We start from the raw sequence: 21,840 nt of genomic DNA on the forward strand, positions 1-21,840 counted from the left end.
GTTTCATTTGGACGGAGGCGAGTAGAGCCATCTTACCTGAAGTGGGAAACTGCAGCTGACCGAGCCAGAAGCCACCCCGTCTGTGAAATCAAAGAGCTGGCCTGTGGCTGTTTATTCAAACAGCATTTTTTCCTCAACTTCAATCAAGAGGGTACCTATGAATAACAAAGAATTTAAATAAATAAACCTAGATTCAATCTTCCCAAGAAGTAGTTGCTTTCAACAACTGCACAAAGATAACACTGAGTCTGTCAGACGTGACGAACGGGGGTCTAGTGGGGAAACGGGACGTTTGAAAACGAAGGTTCAGGACATGTGGACGGTGTGCAGGACAAGGACAGAGCCCTCTCCCAGGCCTGGGCAGCACGTGCCACGTGATAAACCCTGGCTCCTAAGCCAAGGAAGAGTCCTGGAGAGTGTGGAGGCCGCCGTCTACGACATGAACATCCAACAGGGGACAGGACCCTCCTTTCGGGGAGAACAGCGTCACTCCTTGTGCTCATTCATTCAGTCACCATCCACACCCACCCTTCGGGGCGTGCTCCCAGAACTCCAAACAGCACCCCGCACAGGATGGGGCCTAAGGAGCTTGTGCCCCATGGACGACTCTTTCCACCAGCCAGGAAGGTGAGGGACAAACTGCCTCCACCTGTCCTGCCAAGAGGGCAGGCAGAGGCCATGCACCTACCTGTCCAGGTGATAGGCAGGTGCAAGGCACATACACACATGCACCTGGACCAGGTGATGAGCAGGTACAGGACACACACACACACGTACCTGGACCAGGTGACGTGCAGGTACAGACACAGGACACCAGGAAGCAGACGCAGAACTCCAGGAGGAGCAGGACGGTCACACCCCTAAGACAGATGACACACAGTCCCTGCAGGCTGGGCCAGGTGAGGTGTGCCCAGAGGATGCCAGGGGCCCCGCCCTTCCTCCCCTGCCCCACCCGGGTCCCAGCCCCAGGGAAGCAGCAGTGGTGTCTGGGGAGCTGCCCATGCTGGTCCTCTTCTAGCACAGGAGCCCCTCCTGTGTCCGCACTCACTTCCCCACCACCCCAGGGTCCCTCTAGCCCTGGGAGCGCCTGAGAGGCACTGTCCTCATGCAGGAAGGCCGAGGGCTGCACAGACCTGGCTGCCGCGCACTGCCCTCTTCCTGGGCCTCATCTGGAGGGGGCTTTTCTAGAAAAAGTTGGATCCCCAGGTAGGGCCATCCAGGTGGCCAGTGTGTGCAGTGTCTGGGGGTGGGGGTGGCTTCCATGTGTTTTGAATTGACTCCACTCGGAAGGTTCGTTAAGAAAGTGGTACAATCATTTCTCGGCCTTTTGGCTGAGATCAAGTGTGAAGAAAGTGGTATATCTGGAGGAAATGTGGAGTTTTTCTGGGGTTTTTCTTATAAAGAACAAAAAATGCCAAACTCAATTTTGAGTTCTAATGGTTAAATGTTATTAAAGTTATTGTATTTGTGTCCCTTTCCAGAGCCGACTTTTTCTTATTTTAACGTTTCTGAACATTTGTCAGCAAGCATCTGGAAACCAGGGTGCCCGTTTGGTCTGTTCCCTCTCGCAGAGGCTGTCATGACGCCACTGGTGCGTGTTCTGAGGTTGGAGGGGTGGCAGAACTGAGTACATTTAAAATAAACAGCTGAGAAGGAGCAGCCCCGCCCCGGCCAGCAGGCTCACGCGGCCAGCTCCTCCGGGAAATGGGGAACTGGTGTGCAGCTCAGGCCGCCCCCCGAGGCGGGGGCACCACGGGACTGTGACTGCGGGAGTCCAACCTGAACCTGAAAAGCGAAGGACGTCTGGCGACCTCTGACGGACGGACCCAGAAGAACACTTACTGCGGGGTTATTAGCAGATGGGCAAGGCCGAACAAGGCGGCCGGAATCAGGGCCAGAGCGAAGGCGCTGGTGAAATGCTCGCCCTGAAGCTGGTGGTACAAGACACAAACCCCGTCAGGGGCCCTGGCTTCCCAGACACACCAGGCTCTTCCCCAGGGCGCGGGGATGCCCAGAACCACTGCGGTGCTGAGAAGGGCGGCACCCACTCACAGGATGTCCCAGGGCCTCAGACTCCCGCCACCTCCGACCCCTCCCAACCCCGGCACCCACCTTTCTCGCTCAGCCTGCTTGTACTTCAGGGTGGAGACGTGCAGGTCTGCCATCTCCAGCTCCATCTGGCGGGCTTCCAGAAGGTGCCGTTGTACCTGCTGACGCATGTCCCAGGGGTGGTGTAGACAACGTTTGTAGAGAAAAATGAGCAGTTTCTGAGCTTTTCTGAAGTTGTTCTCAACACCTTCCGCTGCTGATCATGGGAAGAAAAGAAGGAATGCTATCAAACTCTCCACTTATCAAAGAAAAGAACTCTTATGGTCCCTCCTTCTGAGTCCTCGCCCACTGCAGAGTCTGGGGGGCCTGCTGTGGGGATCTGAGATGCAACTGTGGCTCCACCACCTGCTGGTGGTGAGACCCCAGCTGAGTTACCTCATCGTCAGTATTGGGGCCCTCGTGTCTGTAAGTGGGGTCACAGCACCTGAGTGCTGGCACCGTGTGGAGGGTTTCTGGGCCCCACATGTGAGCAGTGGATGGTGTCCAGCACACAGCAATGAACCTGGTTCTTTGAAAATATTCATAAAATCAATAAATCTCTAGCAAGCGTGACAAAGAAAAGGAGAGAAAGACACTAACAAGTTCAGGAAAGAAATGTGATTTTACCACCAATCCTGCAGACATGAAGAGGATGATAGACACCACGAACAACAGCACACATGGAAATCTGACAGCTCAGATCAGTGACCTACCCTTGAAACACACAAATTACCGCAATTCACCCAACAGGACAGATCATTAGAATAGCCCTATAATTGCTAACGAAATTTAATTCATAATTTTAAAATTCATGAAAAAGTAATCTCCAGGCTGAAATGATTTCAGCAGAGAATTCTACCAAACATTTAAACAAAAATTAACCAGTGAAGCCAGAACACTCCCTTACACCATACACGAAATAAACTCAAAATGGATCAAAGACTTAAACATAAGACAAGATACAATAAACCTCCTAGAAGGAAATCTAGGCAAAGCATTATCTCACATACATCTCAAAAATCTTCTCCTAGGCCAGTCTACCCAAGCAATAGAAATAATAGCAAGAATAAACAAATGGGACCTAATGAAACTCAAAAGCTTCTGCACAGCAAAGGAAACCATAAGCAAAACAAAATGACAACCTACGGGATGGGAGGACATTTTTGCAAAAGATGAAACCGACCAAAGCTTGATCTCCAGAATATATAAGCAGCTCATATGACTTAAGAAAACAAAACAACCCAATCCAAAAATGCGCAGAAGACCTAAAGAAGCAATTCTGCAGTGAAGACTACAAATGGCACATGTGAAAATGCTCACTGACACTAATTATCAGAGAAATGGAAATCAAAACTACAAAGCACCAGTCAGAATGGCTGTCACTTCAAAGTTCATGAATGATAAATGCTAGAGACGGTATGGAGAAAAGGGAACTCTCTTACACTGCTGGTGGGAATGTACTTTGGTGAAGCCATTATGGAAAACAGTATGGAATTTCCTCAAAAAACTAACAACAGACTTACCTTATGATCCAGCAATCCCACTTCTGGGTATATATTCAGAGGAAACTCCAATGCAAAAAGGTACCTGCACCCCACTACTCATAGCACCACTATATATAATAGCCAAAAGCAACCAACGTGGAAGCAACCTAAATGAGCAAACAGGTGGCTGGATTAAGCTGATGTAGTATATTTATACAATGGAATACTACTCTGCCATTAAAAAGGTTAAAAGAATGCTATTTGCAGCAATAAGGATGGACCTAGAGATCGTCATTCTTAGTGAAGTGAGCCAGAAAGAGAAAAATACCAAATGATATGACTCATATGTGCAATCACACCCCCACAGGGACAGCTGCAAAGGATTCCAAAAAGAAAGAATTCCTGCACCAAGAAGTTTGCATCAACCAACCACAGCCCCTCCCCTTTTTAGTAGAAAAGGAGCCTGAAGTCTGACTTGGGGAAGAGGGTTCTCCAGGACATTAGTCGACCGTGTTCTTGGTCTATAGCTGTCCACGTGGGTCAAGTCATGGTGCCCCTGTACAACCTCTAACAAAACAAGTTATTTTCTATTCTGCAACTTGTTGTTTTTATATCAGTGCAAAAGTGTTAATGTGCTTAAAGATCAGAGCCTTGAGAACAGGCTCTCCTGTTTATGAGACAGACAAGACTAAGCCTAGGTAACAGGGTACAGGGTTAAAGCCACAGGAAGAGATCTAGTATGGAGTCAGATTTGTTCTTTTCTATTACGTATCATCTATTTTTATGGTTTAGGTTTGCAAGAATTAAGTTTAGCCTTTTCCCACTTTAAACTGTGCAGTTCAGGAGCATTAAGTGCACTCGCAATGCTGTGGGATCAGCACCCCTGTCTGGGTTCAGATTCCTTCCTTCCTCAGAGTAAAACCTTGTATCCGAAGCACACTCCACATCCTCCCTCCCCTAGCCTGTGACAAGCCCTCATCCCCTTGCTCTCTCTGTCTTTACCTATCCTGGAGGTTCCCTATCAATGACATCATATAAAAGGTGGCTTTTTGTGTCTGCCCACGTCTCTTAAGTTAGGACAGGTAAATCTTTTTGTTTTTACGTGAATTAGCATTTTGTATTTTGAAAGGAAGCTCCAGATGGATTAAAGATGAGATATACTAAATGAAGCCCTTTTAGTAACTGTGCATAATCTCGGGGTAGGCACTGTTGTTCTAAGTGTGAAACCAGAACCAAAGGGAGATGCTTAGCTCTTCCTGTGGCAAAATAAAACCAAACAAAACCGAAAAACAAAGACCAGAAAAGACAGCTCAAAAGACAAACCACAACCTGAAAAAGCATTCCTCTTGACGCAAGGTCAGAGAAAGGTGTCACACCCATGTGGTCTAAACACCTCTCCAAACCCAGTGTTCTGAAAAGACACAGAACACACACAGGCAGTTCCAACAAGAAGCAGTGCAGGTGGCCAGTGTGTGTTAGAGGTGCTTGGCCTCTCGGGTGAGGACACAGGCAGACAGACACACTGTGGGTCTTTAGCCTGGTGACAACCAGCCCTGGTGACAACGTGAAGAGGCAGAGGCCCCAGCAGATCCCCTGGAGGGAAGAGCGAAAAGACACTCCTCTCTGGGGGAACAGTGAGCAGGACACTTCAAAGGGCCACAGGTGCATCCCTTCCCCAGCAGTGCTGGTCCTTAGAGCTGATCCCACCAAAGTGCTTGCACAGCTTTCAAAGATGTGTTTTCTTCAGTAACATGAATTCAAAATAATATGTCATCAAGGCATTTTCAGAAGTGCCTGCCCTGGGCCCTAAAAATACACACATAAAAATACATACATATACACATAATCGTATGCACATACGCATACAGGAAAGAGACAGGCTGAAACACAGAGGCAGAGGGAGAGAGAGACAGAGAGAGAGGCACTGAGAGACAGAGAGAGAAGGAACACTGGAGCTGGGAATGAGTGGAACTGACGCACATTGTCTCAAGTCAGTCTACATGTCAGAACCCGGTCCCAGTGTCCATCCACCCTGCAGGGGAGAGTGTGGGGATCACACAAGGACATGTGACCAGAGGGCAAAAAAGCAGGGAGCCACTGTGGGGCAGCCCACGCCAGAGGCCGAGATGGGGCACTGGGCATGAATCTGACATGACAGAATGACCTTGGAGGTCTCATGCCGGAACGGACGATGTCAGAGTTGTGTTTAATTTCAACCTGCCAACAGGGAGCTGGGAAGCAGGCGGCAAGGAGGGTGACTCTCCCCAGAGCCCAGGGAAGACCCCGGCCTGTGTGGGGTATGCCCTGCTCCCCACCAGCTCTCTGTGGTGCCCTTCCTTTGCTAAGTCTGTGCATGAGCTCCCTGTGATGCCAGCCCGCAGAGGTGACAGGTGCAGTAGGTGTTAGTGGTTCTAGAGACAGGATGGCTTTCCTAGGAAGCAGGGTCCAGAATGATCCCCACTGGGCCGATGGGGGATTGGGGAGACCCTGAGGGGCAGGTGGCTTGTCCAGGGTGACAGCACTGCTGGTAGGGGAGCCGGGTCTGAACCCAGCTGTGTCCTCAGAGCTGTGGCCCTGGCTGCATCCAGGCCTCCCCAGGGCTATAGGAGGGGCCGAGTTGGTGTCACTGTGTGGACATGGCATGGGGTGGGAAGTGAGCCATCAGCTGCCCAGAGAGGCCCTTGGGGAGCTTTGTGTAAGGAGGAAGCTTGGGGAAGGGGACCCCAGGAAGTGACCTCACTTCCCTGGCAACAGAGCCCAACAGAACTTGGAACCCAGGTCACCAGGCACCTGCTCTGTAGAGAAGAACCCTTCTCAACTGACTTGGCTGGTGAACTCAGCTCAGCTCAGACATGTTTTGTTGTGTCCCAAGATCCCGAGGTCGCGGCCCACGGAAATCCCGCTGCAACGGCCTTTGCCAACAGTGCCGACAGTGGGTCGGGTCTCACCCCAGGCGCCTCTGGCCTTTTGGCCAGAGGGACCGAAAGGTAACACAGGGAGGCCCAGGGCAGGCCCGCCCAGATCCCACCCGGGTGGCCCCACGGCCCCTTCCTGACTGGTGGAGGGGGGGCAGTCATGTTGGGTGGGGTCCTGCCTCAAGCAAGAGCAGGCTGAGGAAGGGTCAGACGCCTGGGGGGCCGATCACGTCCACAACCTGGGTCCAAGCAGGCTGGCTGGGATGTGGAGAACCGGGGCAGGGCCCTGCTGCCCGAGGTGGCGCCCATGCCCTCTGGGTGTGTCTCTTGCCTCCCGGGTGACTGAGATGACCAAGGTGCCAGTCTGATCTGGCAGCAGAGGGTCGAGTGGGGCAGAAGCAGGAGTGGTCCTGGCCGGGCAGGGCTCTGAGACCTCCGGGCCGGGCCGGCTGTCGGTCACTGTCATTGCAGAGCCAGACAGCGCAGGATCCAGGGAACCAGGACACTCATGCCACCTCCCCAAGTGAGGGGCTGGTGTGCCACACTGTGGAAGGCCAGCACAGGCTCCGGAAGAGTCTGGGTATGAAGGGCTACCCACCACCACGGCTTACTACCCAGACACCACCCAGGTCTCCCCCCAGGATCTTGCCCAGGGCTGAGGGGCAGCTCAGCACCCCCGGCTCTGACCTGGAGCACCATGCCCACCTCCCGGGGATTCAGGAAGAGGACCAGGAGCCCCCCGAAGCAGAGCCCAAAGGTAAGAAGGGCGGGGCTGGTGCGGGTGTGTAGCTGAGGGAGGGCGGAGGGCTGGGTCACACAGGGAGGCGTCCCCAAAGGCTGCTGTTGGGACCAGAGCAAAGACTGGCCTCAGACCACCTGTCTGGAAGTATTCACTCACAGAACACATCCTGTGGGCACTTGCTCAGTGGGAGCTGTCTGCAAAGCTCTGAGAAGACTTCTGTCCTTGAAAAGGCACATGGAAAGGGAGGCATGTGGGTACCTTTTTCCATTCTCAAACCTGAGCACAACCACTAGAATTAAAGCTCTCTCACCGTCCAACAGTTACAGGTCCAGAGCAGGCAGGGGCAGGGGAAGACGGCACAGAAAACAAGCAGGACCACCAGGATCCAGCAGGAGACCGCGAGCTCCCTCCTGCTGCACCTGCTGATCTTGCTGCTCCTGAAGATAATGCAGCTCCTGCTGATCTAGCCGGTCCTGAAGAGCCTGCCGCTCCTGCTGATCTAGCCGCTCCTGAAGAGCCTGCCACTAGTGAAGAGCCTGCCGATCCTGAAGAGCCGGCTGCTCCTGCTGACCTATCCGCTCCTGCTGACCTATCCGCTCCTGAAGAGCCTGCCGCTCCTGCTGACCTAGCCGCTCCTGAAGAGCCTGCTGATCTTGCGGCTCTTGAAGAGCCTGCGGCTCCTGTTGATCTAGCCACTCCTGAAGAGCCTGCCGCTCCTGAAGAGCCTGCCGCTCCTGCTGATATAGCCACTCCTGAAGAGCCTGCCGCTCCTGAACAGCCTGCTGATCTTGTGGCTCTTGAAGAGCCTACCGCTCCTGCTGATCTAGCCACTCCTGAAGAGCCTACTGCTCCTGAAGAGCCTGCTGCTCCTGAACAGTCTGCCGCTCCTGAACAGCCATCTTCTCCTGCTGATATAGTTGCTCCTGCAGAGCCTGCTGCTTGTGCTGATCTTGCCGCTCCTGAACAGCCTGCCGCTCCTGAACAGCCTGCCGCTCCTGAACAGCCTGCCGCTCCTGAACAGCCTGCCACTCCTGAACAGCCTGCTGCTCCTGCTGATCTAGCAGCTAATGAAGAGCCTGCCGCTCCTGCTGATCTTACCGTTCCTGTAGAGCCTGCCACTCCTGCTGATCTAGCCACTCCTGAAGAGCCTGCCGCTCCGGAACAGCCTGCCGCTCCTGCTGATCTGGCCACTCCTAAAGAGCCTACTGCTCCTGAAGAGCCTGCTGCTCCTGCTAACCTAGCCGCTCCTGAAGAGCCTGCAGCTCCTGCTGATCTAGCCACTCCTGAAGAGCCTGCCGCTCCAGAAGAGCCTGCCGCTCCAGAAGAGCCTGCTGACCTAGCCGCTCCTGAAGAGCCTGCCGCTCCTACTGATCTAGCCACTCCTGAAGAGCCTACTGCTCCTGAAGAGCCTGCCGCTCCTGAACAGTCTGCCGCTCCTGAACAGCCATCTTCTCCTGCTGATATAGCTGCTCCTGCAGAGCCTGCTGCTTGTGCTGATCTTGCCGCTCCTGAACAGCCTGCCGCTCCTGAACAGCTTGCCGCTCCTGAACAGCCTGCCACTCCTGAAGAGCCTGCCGCTCCTGCTGATCTAGCAGCTAATGAAGAGCCTGCCGCTCCCACTGATCTTACCGTTCCTGTAGAGCCTGCCGCTCCTGCTGATCTAGCCACTCCTGAAGAGCCTGCCCATCCTGAAGAGCCTGCTGATCTTGCAGCTCTTGAAGAGCCTGCTGCTCCTGCTCATCTAGCCACAACTGAAGAGCCTGCCGCTCCTGAAGGGCCTCCCTCTACTGAAGAGCCAGCCGCTCCTGCTGATCTTGCCGCCCCTGAAGAGCCTGCCGCTCCTGCACCTGCACCTGCACCACTGGGCATTGGAGAAGCAGTTCTGGCATCATCACCCCCTAGGGCTGAGCCCCCTCTGCCCCCTCCTACACCTTCTCCAAAATACCACCATGAATCCCCTCCCCCACCTGAAGTTGACTTCACTACCCCTGAAGTTCTTTTTGTTTTGTTTTTTACTTTACTTTGTTTGTTTCACCCCATGGTTGGCATCCTTTATTTTTCCGCTTCCTATTTCCTTTAATAAATTACAGATTTTTTCCCTTTTAAATTGTGCAACTCAGGAACATTAAGTGCATTCACATACTGTGCGACCATCACTACCATGTAGTTTTACGCTATTTGTTTCCTCATAATAATACCCTGGATCCAAAGTGCACACTCCCTTCCTCCCCCAGCCCCTGACAACCCCGAGTCCTCTTCCTGTCTAGGGGTCATTACCTCTCATGGGTGTTCCCCATGAGTGAAACCATAGGAAAGGTGGCGTTTTGTGCCTGCCCACATGGTTTAAGTGGGGGCTGGTGAATTCTTTTGTTTTCACTTAAAATAGCATTTTCCACTTTTCATTTTACCTCCCCCCAGGAACTTCCTAAGAACATACCCCAAACAGGCTTGCACACGCGTCTCTGTCTTAGGATCTGCTTCCGGGGGAGCTCAGCCTGAGACAATCCCCACAGAGCTGATCACAGCACTCACGTGTTAACGCTGGCTTTTTGACTTCTCTATATATTACCTCATCGATGAAGTCACAAGTGATTTTAGGGAAGGAACTACACTTACTGCATCATAGTTTTCCTCACCAACTCCTGACCAGCACAGTTTTATGTAGGAGGAGGTGTGAGTCAACTTTCACTTCCAACGTTTTCTTTATGTTGCAAGCTTTCACTTCTACCAGGTGGAGTTTAGGAAACGGGACACTCATGAGTTTACTGAAATGCATGTAAAGTATGTAAATATCATGCATATAAGGTATGTCACTGGAGTCCAAGCTCTGGTTTGGCTGACATCATTTTTGTACATATCCACCAAAGGGGGCGTCAGCTGGGAAAAGGCAGCCTACGCTGTCGGGAGTCAATGACTGAACATAAGGTGCAGGCTTATCCTTTTGAAGTGGAAGCTTGAAGGGTATCTGGCTGTTATTTATAGCAGTTCACAATGTCACTGAGTCAGAGGGACCTTGGGACCATCTGGTGTCTGACCTTCTTCTATCCAGTTGGTAATTTGCAAAGAGGTCAATATAGTCTTTACATTTCAAGTAAGAACGTGAAAACACCTTGCTAAACCAAGTGAAGAAATAACCACGTGGACAAGGGTCTCCCATCAGAGTCTCTGCCCATTTTCCTGGATCCTCTGTGTGTTAAGATCTTTATGCTTTGGAGAAGGATGACCTGGGCCCCACCTCCATCATCGGTAATTAGTATTTGAAAAGTCACTCCTCTTCCAACCTCAGCTTCCTTATCTGTCAAACAGGGAAACAGTAAAGGCATCAACTTCATAAAGGGGTTGCGAGGGTTAGAGTAAATGAGGGAATTACTGAGTCCTGTGCCCAGCATGGTGTCGGCACCTCCAAGCCCCAAAGCCGTCATCATCCCGTCAGGGCCTCACAGCACCCGCATGACAAGTGGGGTGTGATTCCATCTCTTCCCAGGTTCACAGGACGCATGTCTCCTGGTTAGCTTGCTCCTGCGAGGCTTGTGTGGTGAGGTCAGGGGTCTAGGGTGGGCAGCGATGGAGGCGGGTGCAGGGGGCCTGCCCCGGATGCTCTGCTCTGGTCATCTTTCTCCCATCCCCCCCGCAGCCTGGCCTGGAGACTGCCAACACAATGCTTCAACTTCCTGCTTATGAACATGCTAATGACGACTGCAAAAAGGCCATTGGTCCCTTTAAAGGGAAGGCTCCAATGACTGAACATGTAAGATTGAGCCAGGGAGCGGGAACTGCAAGTGTTAAGGCCAATATGATGGCGCAAGCCATGGCAGGATTGAAATTAGGAAAAAAAAATTCAAGGCAAATGTTTGAACTGTGGAAAAATAGGTCATACAAAAAAGGAATGCAGAAATACAAAACAGAAGGCTGCACCAGGAACCTTTATGAGAAGTAAAAAGGAAAAATCTTCTGGACTCTGTCCAAGATGTGAAAAAGGAAATCATTGGGCAAATCAATGTAGGTCCGTGTTGCATAAGGATGGGACAAGCTTCAGGAAAACTTCAAAAGCAGCCCACTCCCAGCCCCGTGACAAAAGGGAGCGTTCCCTGCACAGGCCAGCGTGAACAAAGATTACAGCACAACGCCAGGGAATCATCCCCAGCAACCGCAGGGAGTGCCTCCGTCGATATCCCCCGTTTAAATGCATTTATTCTTATGCCAGGGGATGAACCATCCTTAATAGAAACAGAAACTGACCACTTGAACAAACCAATCACTAGAAATGAAATCGAATTAGCGATTAAAAAAAACCTCCCTACAAATAGAAGTCCAGGACTGGACGGCTTCACCAGGGAGTTCTACCAAACATACAAAGAACTCCTCACACCAGTCCTCCTCAAACTCTTCCAGAAGACTGAAAAGGAGGGAATACTCCCAAATTCATTCTATGAAGCCACCATCACCCTGACACCAAAACCAGGCAAAGACACTACCAAAAAAGAGAATTACGGGCCAATATCACTGATGAACATAGATGCAAAAATTCTTACCACAGTATTAGCAAATAGAATCCAACAGCATATAAAAAAGATTATACATCATGACCAAGTGGGGTTCATCCCAGGGACACAAGGGTGGTTCAACATATGCAAGTCAACGAACGTAATACATCACATCAACAAGAGAGGGACAAAAACCACATGATCATCTCAATGGATGCAGAAAAAGCTTTGGATAAAATTCAACACCCATTTATGATAAAAACTCTCACCAAAGTGGGTATAGAGGGAACATATCTCAACATAATAAAAGCTATATATGACAAACCTACAGCCAGCATAGTACTCAACGGTGAAAAACCTAAAAGAGTCTCACTAAAATCTGGGACAAAACAAGGCTGTCCACTCTCAGCACTCCTATTCCACACAGTCTTGGAAGTCCTAGCCACAGCAATCAGCCAAGAGAGAGAAATAAACTGGAGATAAACTGGAAAAGAAGAGGTAAAAGTGTCACTATATGCAGATGACATAATACTATGTATAGAAAACCCTAAAAGGTCCACAGAAAAACTCCTAGAACTAATTGAAGAATTCAGCAGGGTAGCAGGTTACAAGATTAATGTACAAATATCAGTTGCATTTCAATGAATCAACAGGAAAAGAAAGTAAAGAAACAAACCCCTTTAAAATAGCGCCCAAAGTAATAAAATACCTAGGAGTAAATCTAACCAAGGAAGTCAGTTATACATGGAGAAATATAAAACATTGATTAAGGAAATTAAGGAGACCTAAAAAAATGGAAAGATATTGCAAGCCCCTGGACTGGAAGAATCAATATTGTTAAAATGGTCACACTGCCCAAGGCAATCTACAGATTTAGTGCAATCCCTATCCAATTACCCAGGACATATTTCACAGAACTAGAACAAATCATAATCAAATTTATATGGAACCACAAAACACCTAGATTTGCCAAAGCATTACTAAAGAAAAAGAAAGTGGCTGGAGGAATAACCCACCCAGACTTCAGACAATACTACAGAGCTACAGTCATCAAGACAGCATGGTACTGGTACAAAAACAGACATATAGACCAATGGAACAGAACAGAGAGCCCAGACATGAACCTACAAGCTTTCGGTCAACTCATCTTCGACAAAGGAGGCAAGAATATACAATGGAATAAAGACAGTCTCTTCAGCAAATGGTGTTGGGAAAACTGGACAGCAGCATGTAAATCAATGAAGTTAGAATACTCCCTCACACCATACACAAACATAGACTCAGAGTCCCTTTGACCCTGGGCCTTGACTGGGCGCCGAGTGAAGGCTCGTCTGCGAGGCCCGCTGATGTTCCGGGGCTGGGGCTCGGCACATTGGTGGCGAGACAGCTTGTCATGCCGGGCCACAGAGGTAACAGCTGTTTTCAAGGTTTGGCCAGACTGTATATACTCCATTCCTTCCATCCCATGTTATATGGAATGCACACGGTTTAATTTAATTGCCATTTAATTACTTCAGTCCCTTTCTTAGAGGAGAAGACACGGGACCATATACTCCAGGGGAACCAGTAGTCGGAGCGTTTATACTCAGTGATTTTCTTTGCAGACTTGGTAGCTGTAAGGAGCTCACCCGTGTTTTCGCCGTGTTGATTGCTTTCAGTGCAGCTTCGGCAGGGTGACCGCGGGGCTCAACAGGCTGCGGAGACTGAGTGCTGTTCTTAAGGCCATCATTCGGTGAAGCTTTTCCCAAATAAAATTCAACAGGAGCCAGCCTTTATTTGGACTGTACGCTCAGTGGAACGCTCAGCTTCTGCAGGCGCGTCAGCCGCTCTAGCTCACAGACTGAATCTCTGCGCGCCTCTTACTACTGTGAGCGCTGTGCACAGACTCAGGGGTGCAGGTCGTCTCGCTCTGGCCACTGTTCCGCTTTGGGCTGGGAAAGAGGCAGCTGACTCCTGCTCTAGGGAAAGATCGCTGATGGAAGCGTAGGACACACAGGGTCAGTCACACAGAGGGCCCCTGATGGAAGTGCTGTCGTGTGGCCATGTGGCCCTGTGCTGTCCACACACGTGGCTTCCGGGCAACTAAAAAGCAGCTGGTCCGAGTCGAGATGTCCCTTAAGTGTAACATTCATACTAGTCATAAATAATAATAATAATGATAATAATAATAATTATTTATATTGACTTCATGTTACAATGATAACACTTGGGGTTGATTGGTTTAAATAAACTATATTATTAAAATTAATCACACTTTTCACTTTTTAAAATGTGAGCATCAGAAAATTTGAAATTACAGGGGTGGCCCTCCTTACACGGCACACCTTGCCATAGCTGCCAGGGGCGCTAAGAGCTGGCCCAGGTTCTGGGGCGTGGCCTCCCTTGGGTGTGTGAACAGACTGCCCTTTTGCCAATTTTTAAGGGTCTTGTGCAGTTTCTGTCAGTGTCTTAGTGATGTGACCTCTGCGTCCTCGCCATGACATCTGCTGTCCATGCAATGGTCACGTCAGGGCCGCACCGGGAGCTGGACCCCGGGAGCTCGGGCAAGTTGCCCACCCCTCTTGGTGCTATTGTGTTGTATTACATTACATTACGCTGTAATGAGATGTACTCAGATTATCTTGTCATCAAGGTTACCCATGTGTAGGTTAGTCACCAGTGAACCGGACCCATCTGCATTTATTTTAGGCAAAACAATGAAAAGTCAGCAAGGAGACATTTACCAAAGAAAATCAACCACCTGGAAACTAGAATTTTTTAAAACCTGAAGCAAAGTTGACTTACAGGTTGTGTTAGTTTCATGTATACGGCAAAGTGACTCACTTATATGTGTGTGTGTGTGTGTGTGTGTGTATATATATATATATATATATATACATATATATTTCTTTTCAGATTCTTTTCCATTATCGGTTATTACAAGAGACTGAATACAGTTCCCTGTGCTATGCCGCAGGCCCTTGGTGGGTATGTATTTTGTATATAGCAGTGAGCATCTGGTAATCCCACATTCCTAATTTAGGAGTTTGGTTCCATAATTAGTTTTTTTCATACAAGGCATCCTGAACATTGTTTTGTAAAAGAAAAGCTTTTGACAGTTTACCTTATTTCCTGAAGGGGCAGCAGGACCAGAAGAGACACCAGCCTCTAAGGAGTCCCTGCCACTAACTCGATCAATTCCACCGGGCAGCCCCCCAAGTGATGGATAAGGAGAAGAGGAGGCCCAGAGCCCTCAGAGCTAACTCACAGAGAGAGGTCACCAGCAGGGTCCCACCCCCTGCTTTCTAGAGGCCTGTTAGAGACCACAAGGTCCCCAACTGTAAACAACCACCATTTGTACGTGTGCTGATGGCAGAAGACAACTTTTCAGCAAGACAGCCATGTGTTCCCTTTAGGCAGATTGTCAGCTGTCTTATTCTGTTCCAGTAATAACTGTGCACATAGAAAACTCGGAAACAGTACTTAGAGGAGAAAATAAAAGTCCTCCAACATCCAATTCCGAATTAGTGCCTGTCAGATAAGCAGTGCTGATAACGTGGCGCTGCCTTTCTCATCCCAACGTCCACACGCTCTCAGAGAAGAGCAAAACTGGGGATTAAAGCATATGTATACATGGTTCTGTTTCCTGGGTTCCCATCCCCCAGTTATCCTTATAGAAGGGTAGGAGTTATGGGACCCTGAGATGTGCCCTAACTATTCTGTTAGTCTTCAATCTAACTCTTTGACAAACACCTGGCCATGTGTGCTGCTTCCTGCTGCTGCAGCCAATGAGCTCAAATTTTTACCCCCAAACCAAACCACAGAAAGAGAGCTATAAAAACCAGCATTGAAAACAAACAAGCGTGTAGCAACATGGATGGACCTGGAGATCATCATTTTAAATGAAGCCAGAAAGAGAAAGTAAAACACCGTATGATATCACTCATATGTGGAATCTGAAAAAAGAAAAAAGAGGACACTAACGAACTCATCTGCAAAACAGAAAGACTTGCAGACTTAGTAAACAATCTTATGTTACTGATGGTGGGGGAAAAGGGCGTCAGAAGGGATAAATTTGGAAGTTCAAGATTTGCAAGTATTAACTATATACAAAAATAGATATAAAACAAAGTTCTTCTGTACAGCACAGGGAATTATATTCAATATCTTCTAATAACCTTTAATGAAAAAGAATACAAAAATGAATGTATGTATGTATATGCATGATTGAGACGCTATGCTGTACACCAGAAACTGACCCATTATAACTGACTATATGTCAATTAAAAAAGCAATGTAAAATTAGTGTAAAACAAAAAAAGTTTAGTAAGCATACACAAGTACAAGTTAAAAAAAACACTACCAAAAAACATTACCAAAACTTTCAGGTTGGGTTTAGACGGCAGAATTTGAAAACCAAAATGAAGCCACCCTTCCCCAGAAAGCTGGAAGCAGCATTCATCCGATGCAGAGATGCAGAGCAAGATCAACATTTTTGGTTACTGAACGAATTCCTGGTGCCAGCCAGGGCCACCACCACCCTGGGGCCTCACCAAAGGCGCAGAGTCCCTGGCAGCTGGGGGATGGCTAACCTACTTGTCTAATTCGTGACCATTTGAAGGCCGCACCTACCCTTAGCATCTCCATCTATATTAGTGGGAGCCCACCTGGATGCCAAACATACTTTACCACCACCTTCCTTGGAGACACCAAACTAACCACCAAGGAGAGGTCAGTGTCTGGAGTCTGGGTGTGATGAGATGGAATGCGAGGAGCCAGGCATCTTCCATTTTCCAGAGTCCACCCAGGTGGACCTACTGGAAGACATTAGCCCTATTTCCAAAAGGACCAAAGCGTCAATGCAGAATTCCAGGCCGTAGCTGAGAAGAGACAGCACTCAGCTGATCTGCAGGCTGGAAGCAGCCATCCACTCATAAGCCAAAGTCCACTCTAAGATCAACTGACAAGTACTTATAACGCCTTTTCTAGGTGCCCAGCGCTGCGCTTCTCACCAGGGGAGTAAGTACACGGTGTAGAGACCCAGACTGGGGTGTCAGAAGGGAGGAGACACCAAGGATGTGTGTCAGTGGAGCAGCGAGGCCCAGCCCTCACCCACCTCCTGAGAGCTGGAAGGTCCGTCTACCATGGGGGCCGGTCCCCTGGGGCTCGGGGGGCCTGTGAGAGTCCCAGACACCTCAGAAGGGCTGTGCTTGTGTCTAGAGATGGACGACAGGGTAATTTAAGGGTCTGGGCAGGTAAGGATCTCATCCATTCCAGACTTCTCTTGCCCAAAGTTTTTTTTTTTTTTAAGTATTTTTCATTACTATTTTTATTTATTTATTTTGTAGGGGGAGGTAATTAGATTTATTTATTTATTTATTTAACTGCAGGTACTGGGGACTGAGCCCAGGACCTCGTGCATGGTAAGCACCCGCTCTACCACTGTGCTACACCCTCCAGCTTCATATTCTGTCCCACAAGAGAAAAATAGAATTATGAACCACAGGAGTTTGAAGCTGGAGGGGCAGGACTTGTTATCTCTCCTCAGCTCAAAGGAATTGCCAGGGCAACATTTGGACACTTGTTGTCTTCTGGAAGGAGTGTGATCCTGTGTTAGACATTTCAATGCTGATTTGTATAGCTCTCTTTCTGTGGTTTGGTTTGGGGGTAAAAATTTGAGCTCACTGGCTGCAGCAGCAGGAAGCAGCACACATGGCCAAGTGGCCCATCTGGAGTGACACTGCCAGTGGGCAGGCACTTTACCGCTATTAGAGACCCCTGTCTGCGTGGCTCTGCCCTTGCAATGCCACCCCTGGCCAGGCCACTTTCATGCAGTCACTCAGTCACCTTCCAGATGCCCTCCCACCCTCTGTTGGTGCAAGTGGGCCAATCACTCATCTCCACTTTGCATTTTTCACTTGACAGTAAATATGTCCTGGAGACCACAGCACATGAGTAAGTGCTGACGTTCCTCAGCCTTTTGGTAGCGGCACAGGCTCCCACAGACACCACGCTCCTCCCTGGGTTTGCAGGGTGCGCCTCACCGTCCGATGCTTCCCTTTCCTGAATGCCCCCCACACACACACACACACAGCTCCTAGGGCAGGAGGCCCGGGAGCAGGTCCTGTGCGTGCTGGCCCAGAGGGCGCCTGTCACATGTATTCTGCGCACAGGGCTCGGGCACAGGAGACCGGGAGCTGGGGGGTCAGCCTCCCTCTGGAGGGTTCTGGTGGAGCTGGACTGGCTGGCTGGCTGCTGCGCTGGGTGTCTGTTAGGTGACAATGGGACCCTCAACTGATGGGGACAGAAAGCCTTCTCTCCCTCCTCTTGGTCTTAGCTTTGCTGTCACCTTGTGGAGCTCCTCAAGGGAAACTCTCCGCAGTCAGTATAGGTTTCAGCTCTCTGATGCCCACTTCTCTGTTTAATAATCTGCTTTGTTACGGTTTCAGGGTGAGTGGAGAGTAGGAGGTGCGGGAACTCATGCTTGTCTTCTGCCCTGAGGTGACGGCACCGCAGTCGGGGGAGCCCTCCCCTGTTTGTGGGCCCCGGACTTGGGAAGGGCGCCCTGTGCTTGACCACCTTTGGGTGCACGGTGGGGCTCTGGGAGTTCTGTCACCCCTGTGACGCTGGAAGCAAAGTTTCTCTCCGCGGTGCATTCTCCTGGAGGGTGGCTGGGCCGTGTGTGGTGCAGGGTGTCATCAGCTCTGAAGGAGCTGGTGATTCACCAGCATATTCAGGGCCACTGCTCAGAACTGTGTCTGGGGCTCTGGGGACACTGGTGCCGTCCCTTCCTCCAGCCTCCTGCCCTGTTTGCACAGGAAGTGTCTTCTTTCTGCCTGTGCAGGGAGGGCTGTCAGACAGTAAACGCTGGAAAGCAAAGGCCACGTTCAAGGCTGGGTTTGCGTGTGTCCGCGTTGAAATTAATCCAAAGTAGGTAAACTGAAAATTCAGTTCTTCAGCCACATTCCAAGGACTTGGTCACCACCTCTGGCTGGCAGTACCTCGGAGGACAGCAGACCAAGAACTTTTCCACCAGCCCTGACTCCATTTATTTTACAGTAAATGACAAAGATGTGCCTTTGTTTTCAGCACTGATTTCTTTGTACGTGTCATGCAGACAGATGTCCCCCAGCTCAAGTATGGAGGAGGCATGTTCTCCGCTTGGCCCTTCCATCAGCAGCAATCTTCCCTCGTCTGTCCTGGCGTCATTCACTTTGCACACCTTTGACAGCAACGTGCGTTGTACTGCACTTTTTTTTTTTCCGTTATGTTTTCAACCTGGGATCCCCCAGCTAGCTTCTCTGAGAGCAAGCTGTGCATCTGATTCACACTGCGCTACTGTTCTCTCACTGCGGTGTCCATTTTAACACCTATTATTACAGAGACATACTGTCTTTGAATGTTTAACAAAAGGGATTGCTTAAACAACCAGAAAGCCAAAATTGAGGATTTTTCTTCCTGGAATACACTAATCAGGGATGTTTTATGTAACAAGCCGTGGGATCAGCAGGTTCCTGGCGAGGATCCGCCACTCTCAGGGCTCTGTGCTGAGTCCTGAGTGGCTGACTCAGTTACTTCAATGCTTTGAAATATCTTCCGAAAAAAATTAACTTGCTTTAGTATTAGGTGATTTTTATCTCAAAAGTCATTAGTTATCTCAGTGAAACAAAATAAGCACAAACTGCTCAAGCCACATGGGAACTTAGAGATGATGCCACTTTTCAACAACAAGGAGGCATCTGGGGGAAACCTGAGCGCGGGCTGGGCTGGCGGGGCCGGCGCCAGGACACCAGTCTCCCTTATGCATCAGACACAGACTCCAGACTTCACCGTAAGTGCTGCGCAAAGACCACCAGGGCCTGACCTGAGAGCAGAAAAACCGCTCCAAGCCGGTCCAGCCATGGGCAAAGCTCTCTCCTTGTCTCTGGGCCCCAAACGCCCCACTGATGACACAGGAAAATGGCAGCTTTACCCAGGGATGGACCCAGAAGCTTATATAACCGGGGTGGAAGCCCCTTCAGAAAAAACTCAAAATGCCCCAAGTCCTCAACACAACAGGAAGTATAAGAGAGAGAAAGCCGAAATGGAGAGACAGCAATCTCCACCGACTACGCTTTAAAAAACTTAACCTCACAAATTTACAAAATTATATGGTGTGCGGCTTAGACTCACGGGGCCTTGGGAGGATCAAGCGGACGGGGGCCACGCAGCCCCCAGGGGTCTGTTGATCGTCAGGGGTCACATCCTAGTGCCCACATGGGGCCTGTCTGTAGTCAGTGAGTCAGTGCAGTGGTGCGTCCTGGTGACCACATGGAGGGGTCTGCTGGTGCTCAGCCTCAGACCCACGTCCTAGTGACCACATGCAGTCTGCTGGTCAAGCGTGGTGCCATATCCCAGGACCAGAACTTCACTGCTTCAAAAGATGGTCTTAAATTAATGACCCTGTACAGAGACTTCAATGCCCCAGAAGTTTACCATCACACAGAGATGCGAGTGCCTTCTGGTTACCCAGGCCTGTCCTGGGTGCTAGAGGTGGGGTGGGAGAAGACAGACTTGGGTCCGATTCTGGAGCACACATCCCAGGGCGCAAAGCCAAGCAGCAAACCCGCGGGCGGCGGCACCAGAGGGCACGTGCGAGGCGAGATGCCTGCAGGGTCCGTGAGCGGGTGACCACAGTCCTCCTAAACCAGGTGAAGGCCCCTCAGAAGGTACAGATGGCAAACGGCGAAAACAAAAATCAGCACAAAAAAACTCTTAAAATGTTATGCACAGCCCTTGCTCTCATCTGATAAGAGCACCGTGGCCTTCCTCCCGAAACTCATCGCCCCAGTGGCTCACGAGGCAACACGAGACAAAGTCCAACTGGGGGAGGGTCTATAAAAACCTGACCACCACCCCTAAAGCTCTTCCAGATCATCAAAACAAGGAGCGTCAGACAAACTGCCACAGTCAAGAAGAGTCCGAGGAGACGAGACACCGAAACGTCACGTGGGATCCTGGATGGGATTCGAGAACAGTAAAACATACGGAAATCGAGATGAAACACGGACATCAGTGAATAGAGACGTATCAGGGCAGGTGCACTAGTTGTGACAGTGAATGACACAAACGCAAGGTGACGTTTACATTAGGGGAAACTAGGTGTGGGAGACGGGGGAACTGTCTGTACTTTCCTCTTTTTCTCAAGTCTGAAACTACTGTAAAATTTAAAAGATTATTGTAAAGCTGCTCTGCAGAACCAAATGTCAGAGGGAAATGCAGCATGAAGTCTGCCTTACGGGAAAGTTCCTAGGAGGTGATAGAAAGGATGTTCTGTTGAGTATGTTAATTAAAGGTTGAGTATTTGCATTTTGATTAGGGAGAATGAGACCACAGATCTATACATAGTTTGTTAAACCAAGCTGAATCTTTCATTGTTCAGAATACGTTTTTTAGTTAGGTCGTGGTCTTAAAAGGGATGGTAAACAAGACCTCAAATTCTTCAAAACTATTAACTTTGGTTTTTTTAATCCTCAACGTTTCTGTTCATTTCTGGAAGGAATGAGGAAATAACTCGAGGAAATAGCTTTCATTGTGATATATTTCCACAAGTGGTGTCATAAAAGGAAATTTCCCTTCTACATTTGAAAATGCGTTGTGGCAACAAGGACACATCCCTCACAAGTTCCAGATAAGGATCAGCCGAGCTAATTATAACATTGTTGAGCATGAACTCCTCATTCTCATCATCATCACCAACTAGGCAATTGTAGATGACTGTTCTCTGACTATCAGTATAAACGGAAAGCATTTGCGTCCTTTTCCAAACAAATGAAAGCTGAACTTGTTGGTAGGCAGGAAACCAAGTAGAGTGAAAAAGCAAGTAGAGAATACTGACAGGGAGGACTCTTGCAGAGGATAGAAATGACCTGCATCTGTGGGGAAGTTGAGGCACTGGCTTTGAAATGACTGGCATCTCTTATTTTTCTGCACAACACTGAGAGTGCTAAATGAAGCTCCTATGACGTGCACGTCTGTTGTGCTCGGTCAACTCTCACCGCCACCATCATTGCGGAACACCTTACAGTTCACGAAAACTCACTTTCACTTATACACTATCCATTCTACAGATGAAGAATGCAAGTCCCAGGAGGTTCACTGGTTAGCCT

The 21,840-nt window shown here is 49.5% G+C and overlaps 2 protein-coding genes across 2 annotated transcripts in view; one reads left to right on the top strand and one right to left on the bottom strand.

The window, feature by feature from the left end:
- LOC116277332 (uncharacterized) overlaps positions 1 to 10,667 on the bottom strand; it is a 106,189-nt gene extending 95,522 nt beyond the window's left edge. Inside the window, exons 1-4 of the mRNA XM_072954312.1 lie at positions 9,667 to 10,667; positions 2,113 to 2,305; positions 778 to 860; positions 37 to 155 (exon numbers count right to left, since the gene is read on the bottom strand). The gene's annotated coding sequence lies outside the window, so the exon portion shown is untranslated. The remainder of the gene's footprint in view (positions 1 to 36; positions 156 to 777; positions 861 to 2,112; positions 2,306 to 9,666) is intronic.
- On the top strand, positions 6,194 to 9,336 carry LOC140689361 (uncharacterized). The gene is made up of 3 exons (XM_072950059.1): positions 6,194 to 6,559; positions 6,959 to 7,244; positions 7,550 to 9,336. The coding sequence occupies exons 1-3, from the start codon at positions 6,425 to 6,427 to the stop codon at positions 9,307 to 9,309; spliced, it is 2,181 nt and encodes a 726-aa protein (XP_072806160.1). The 5' UTR covers positions 6,194 to 6,424; the 3' UTR covers positions 9,310 to 9,336.
- Positions 10,668 to 21,840: the final 11,173 nt, after the last annotated feature.

Source organism: Vicugna pacos, chromosome 3 (genome assembly GCF_048564905.1).
Source record: "Vicugna pacos chromosome 3, VicPac4, whole genome shotgun sequence".
Lineage (NCBI taxonomy): Eukaryota > Metazoa > Chordata > Mammalia > Artiodactyla > Camelidae > Vicugna > Vicugna pacos.

What these genes read in the sequence shown, in the direction of transcription:
- LOC140689361 (XM_072950059.1), top strand. Translation starts at nt 6,425, where the DNA reads ATGTTTTGTTGTGTCCCAAGATCCCGAGGTCGCGGCCCACGGAAATCC. An exon ending in TTGGCCAGAGGGACCGAAAG is followed by an intron (nt 6,560 to 6,958) that starts GTAACACAGGGA and finishes CTGTCATTGCAG; the next exon opens with AGCCAGACAGCGCAGGATCC. An exon ending in CCCCGAAGCAGAGCCCAAAG is followed by an intron (nt 7,245 to 7,549) that starts GTAAGAAGGGCG and finishes ACCGTCCAACAG; the next exon opens with TTACAGGTCCAGAGCAGGCA.